General features: G+C 68.6%; 2 protein-coding genes across 2 annotated transcripts in view; one reads left to right on the top strand and one right to left on the bottom strand.

The window, feature by feature from the left end:
- The window catches only part of LOC104832084 (ubiquitin-conjugating enzyme E2-18 kDa-like), a 1,009-nt gene extending 846 nt beyond the window's left edge, over positions 1–163 (bottom strand). The window contains exon 1 of the mRNA XM_010568059.1: positions 110–163. Within this exon, the coding sequence (XP_010566361.1) occupies positions 110–163 (54 nt within the window). The remainder of the gene's footprint in view (positions 1–109) is intronic.
- Positions 164–934: 771 nt separating this feature from the next.
- SERPING1 (serpin peptidase inhibitor, clade G (C1 inhibitor), member 1) lies at positions 935–4,394 on the top strand. The gene is made up of 8 exons (XM_010568058.1): positions 935–1,019; positions 1,251–1,320; positions 1,438–1,942; positions 2,238–2,375; positions 2,456–2,659; positions 2,813–2,955; positions 3,444–3,663; positions 4,144–4,394. The coding sequence occupies exons 2-8, from the start codon at positions 1,252–1,254 to the stop codon at positions 4,392–4,394; spliced, it is 1,530 nt and encodes a 509-aa protein (XP_010566360.1). The 5' UTR covers positions 935–1,019; position 1,251.
- The last annotated feature ends 373 nt before the right edge of the window (positions 4,395–4,767 follow it).

Raw genomic sequence — 4,767 nt, 5'->3', positions numbered from 1 at the left:
CTAGACAGGCCTTGGGCGGCCTGGTGCCATAGAGATGGGGGGGAGGGGCCAGACAGGCCTTGGGCAGCCTTGGGCCATAGAGATGGGGGGGATGAGGGGCCAGACAGGCCTTGGGTGGCCTGGGGCCACAGAAGTTGGCAGTGAGTGGCCAGACGTGCCCCATCCAGCCCTGGGCAGGGCAGCTCTGCTAGGGTGGGAGGCCCAGAGCTGTCCCTGCCCCGGGGCTTGCTGAGAGGAGGGGCGAGGGCAGCCTGCCCCACAGCTGGCTGCCCAGAGGCAGTAGGTTGGGCCTTCCTACTTCTGGGGTGGGAGGGCTCCTTGGGGACTCCACACCCCCAAATCTCAAGCCTGGCACCAGGCAGAGGAGATCATGGAGTTGATGTAAGAGGGGCCAGACTCTCCTGGAGCAGCCCAAGGGGCTGGAAAGGTGTGGGGCAGGCAGGCTCCCAGGTCATCCCCATGCTGTCGGGGCGGGGGTGTACCGAGGACCTCCCTTGGCCGGTGCTGGAGGGCCAAGGGACTGGGTGGTCCCTACCCCGCCTCAGGCAGCAGAGAAATGTGGAGGGAGGGACCTGGGGGGGGTCACCCCACCTGGGCCTCCCCGCAGGTCACCAGGGGATCAGAGGAACAAGGACCAGGCACGTGAGCTGGAGCCTGAGTGGTGAGACTGCCCCTTGTCACCACAGGGGCCACAGAGGGAGGGCAGTTGAGTGGCTAGAGCACCCCACCCCACCTCCCCAAGGGTCCCTGTCCCAGCGGGTTGGTCCTCCAGTGCCAGGAGCAGAGCGGGACGCGGGGCTGGAGGGGGCGGGGGGGCCCCATCCTGCCGTGGGCGCCTGCGCCCAGCCCGCCCCTCCCGGCTGCCCTGGGCCCCCCCAGCCGCCAGCCCAGCTGATTTACGGGAAGCCTCAGCAGCTGCCCGCCGCCCTCCTTAATCTTTAACCAGGCAGGGCCAGATCTGGCCAGATCCCCCCCGCACCCGGCTGGACACGCAGGCACCCGACCCGCCGGGCACCCAGGTGGGCCCGGGGTGCTGCCTCCTCCCGCCCCCAGCTCCCCGGGGGGGGTGTCAGATCAGGGGCACCCCTGGGTGGGGGTGCACAGGGCAGGGGGGTACAGGCGATGTAGGGAATGGGGGTGCAGGGTGCCGGGGTGGAGTGGGAGGGTGTTGGGTGCCAAGGTGGGGTGCTGGGAGCTGGGGTGGGGCTGCTGGGTGCCCGTCAAGCCCTTGACCCGTGCTTGCCCACCAGAATGCCCACCATGATGCTCTGTCTGCCCCTGGTGTGGCTGGTGGCCGCAGCCACAGCCACTGTCACCCCGGTAAGTGTGGCCCAGGGATGTGGGCTTCCTGCACTCGGGTGCCCCCATGCCCACCCTCACCTGAATCCCCCACCTGGGCACCCCTGTGCCCCCCCTCACCCAGGTCCCCGTGCCCAGGTGCCCACGGCAGAGGCCTCTTCCAGGTTGCTGCAGCTGCACAGACAGCACCTGATGCTGCTGGTGTCCCCCCATCCTGCCCCAGGCTCGCTGGGGGATGTGGGGTCACCCGTCCTGCCTGCGCCCACCACCCATGCCCACCCCGAGGAGCTGCCCAGCTTGGATGCCCCCCTCAAGGCTGCAGAGCCCCCCAGCCCCAACGCGCCTGAGGGAGCACCCGAGGAGCCGGGCACCTTGACCCACAGGAGCACAGCAGCATCCACACCCAGCACCACCCAGGGCCCCCCTAGCACCCCGGGCACCAGCGCCCCACCGTGCCCCGGGGATGAGGAGCCAGCTGAGGTCTGCGGGGTGCCCACGGGGGAGCAGCAGGCAGCCGTGGCCGAGGCGCTGGGCACCTTCGCCCTCCGCTTCTACCAGCACATGGCGGAGGCTGCCCAGCCCGATGCCAACCTGCTCTTCTCCCCCATCAACATCGCCATGGGGCTCTCGCACCTCCTGCTGGGTGAGAGGCTGCCTGTGGGCATTGGCACCGACACTGCTGTGGGCATTGCTGTGGGCTCTGCCATGGGCTCTGCTATTGGCATTGCTATTGGCACTGCTGTGGGCACGACCATGGGCTCTGCTATTGGCACTGCTATTGGCACTGCTGTGGGCCCCACCATGGGTTCTGCTGTTGGCACTGCCGTGGGTACTGCACTCGTCATCGCTACAGGCACCACCTGTGCCCCCAGGTTGTCCCAGCCTGGAGCAGCAGGTGCACCCACGGGCACCTCGCTGAGCTTCCCCTCTGCCCACAGGCACCCGCGGTGAGACCCGTGAGCGCCTGGGCGCCATCCTGGCATACCCACCGGAGCTGACCTGCGTGCACGGCGCCCTGCAGCAGCTCGCCGACGCACCCGGCCTCTTCTCCGCCGTGCAGATCTTCCATGACCCAGGTGAGGCGGGTGCCCGGGCACTGGCAGGGCCACTGACACCAGGCAGGCACAGGGCTGACGCCAGCCGTGCTGCCGGACAGAGCTGCACCTCCAGCCACGCTTCCTCAATGAGTCGTGGCACTTCTACCGCGTCCGCCCACGGACACTGAGTGGCAACGAGAGCCTGGACCTGCTGCACATCAACGAGTGGGTGCGCAAGGCCAGCCGGGGGCTGCTGCCCAGCCTCCTGCCCACACTACCCCCCCAGCCCCGCCTGCTGCTGCTCAGCGCCGTCCACCTCCAAGGTACAGCCCCGGTGACAGGATCTGCCCCAGGGCTTGGCTCGGGGACCTGCCCCGGGATCCGCCTGGGATCTGGCATGGGGCTGAGCCCGAGGTTGCCCCGTGGCCCCCCGGGTCCCCCCTGTCCCCTGCAGCCCCGGTGCCATGTCCCCACAGCTGCCTGGCGCACGCCGCTGGAGGTCAAACAGACGGTGCCGCTGCCCTTCCTGCGCCCCGGGCGCCCCCCCCGCCTGGTGCCCACCATGACCAGCAAGAAGTACCCGGTGGCCTCCTTCATCGACCCCCACCTGCAGGTCCAGGTATCCCCCCCACCAGCCCAGACCTCGCTGCCTGGCACTGGGAGGGTGGGCTGTGACATCACTCCCTTGGCACATGGCGGGGGTGGTATAACAGGGTGTGATGTCACTCAGGTGGCACTGGAGGGGATGCCAGTCTGTGATAGCACTCCCCTAGCACTGGGTGGGGGGAGGCTGTAATATCAGTCCCGTGGCACCTGGGGATGATGCCAGGCTATGATGTCACTCCCCTGGCACTGAGGGGGGCGCAGGCTGTGACCTCAGTCCCTTGGGAATGGGAGGGATACCAGGCTGTGAGGTCACTGCCGTGCCACTGGGGGGGTTGCTGGGCTCTGACGTCACTGCGGCAGCACTGGGGCTTGCCAGGCTGTGAGGTCACTGCTGTGGAACTGGGGGGGTTGCCCAGCTCTGATGTCACTGCGGCAGCACTGGGAGGGTGCTGGGCTCTGATGTCACTGCGGTGGCACTGAGCGCTGGGGACCATCTCACAGGTGGGGCGGCTGGAGCTGAGCGAGGGCCTGAGCCTGGTGGTGCTGGTGCCACAGGGGCCCCCGGGGGCACTGGGGACCCTGGAGCGGGCGCTGGACCCCCCCACCTTCCTGGGGCTGCTGCAGCGGGCAGCCCGCACCCCGCTTCAGGCCACCGCCCTAGCCCTGCCCCGCCTGCGCCTCGACCTCGCCCTGGACGTGGTGGCCATGGTCCACGACATGGGTAAGGCCACCGACACCCTCCCCACCCCGGGGTCTGCGCGTGACATCACTGTTTGGGCTGGGTGAGCTTGGCATGCTGTCACTTCCTGCGCGGGAGGTGATGTGCAATGACATCACTCCCTGCAGGACGTCACTGGCCCCTCCCCGGTCCCTATGCGGGTCCCTTTCCCCAGGGGCCCTAACATCCCCAGGGTCCCCCAGTACCCCTGTGTCCCCCACGCCCCCAGGGTCCCCATATTACCCCTGCTGTCTCTGGTGTCCCCAATATCCCCCATCTCCCCGGTGTCCCCTGTGTCCCTTCATGTTCCCCAGTACCCCCCATTGCCCCCTTGCCCCTGATGTCCCTGGTGTGCCCCTGGCATCCCCCACATCCCACGTGTCACCGAAGCCCCCCAGTTTCCCCTGTGCACCCCTCGGTGTCCCTGTGCCCCCGGCATCCCCCGTGTCCCCTCGGGGTTGGCGCTGAGGATGGATGCTGCAGACTACGGGCTGTTCCTGGACGCGGAGCTGTGCGGGCTGGCACGGGGCCCAGTGGTGGCGGTGGATGCAGCGAGGCACCGAGCGGTGCTGGTGCTGGACGAGGCCGGCGTGGAGGCGGCGGGCGCCATGGCCACCTCAGTGGCGCGCACGGTCCTGCTGCTGGATGCCCTGCGCCCCTTCCTCTTCGTCCTCTGGCATGATGCCGGCGCCGTCCCTCTCTTCATGGGCCGCCTCAGCGACCCCCAGCCCTGATCCCTGCCCACACCCCGGCCCCTGCCTGCCTGCCTGCTGCCCCCCACTGTCCCCCCACTTCCTCTTCTCCCTCCTCCCCTCCAGCCCTTCTTCCCTCTCTCCCTGGTCTCTCCCACCCTCCTGCCTCCATCCCTCCTTCTTTTCCCTCCCTCCTTCCGTCGTCCCTACCTCTTTCCTCTCCTTCTTCCCTTCTTACCCACCCTTCCAACCACCCTCCAGCCCCCATCCTTCCCCCTCTTTTCCCTCCCTCCATCCTCCCTCGTCCCTCCCTGCTTCCCTTTCTACCTCCCCTCCCATCCCTCCCTCCAGTTCTCCCTCCCTCCTTCCCCACCTCCTCCCCATCTCCCCACCCCTTCCTCCCCCACCTGCCCCC

The sequence above is a fragment of the Haliaeetus leucocephalus genome, unplaced genomic scaffold, assembly GCF_000737465.1.
Source record: "Haliaeetus leucocephalus isolate CR32 unplaced genomic scaffold, Haliaeetus_leucocephalus-4.0 Scaffold236, whole genome shotgun sequence".
NCBI lineage: Eukaryota > Metazoa > Chordata > Aves > Accipitriformes > Accipitridae > Haliaeetus > Haliaeetus leucocephalus.
The sequence above is the reverse complement of the archived record's forward strand: the minus strand, read 5'-3'. Positions and strand labels throughout refer to the sequence as shown.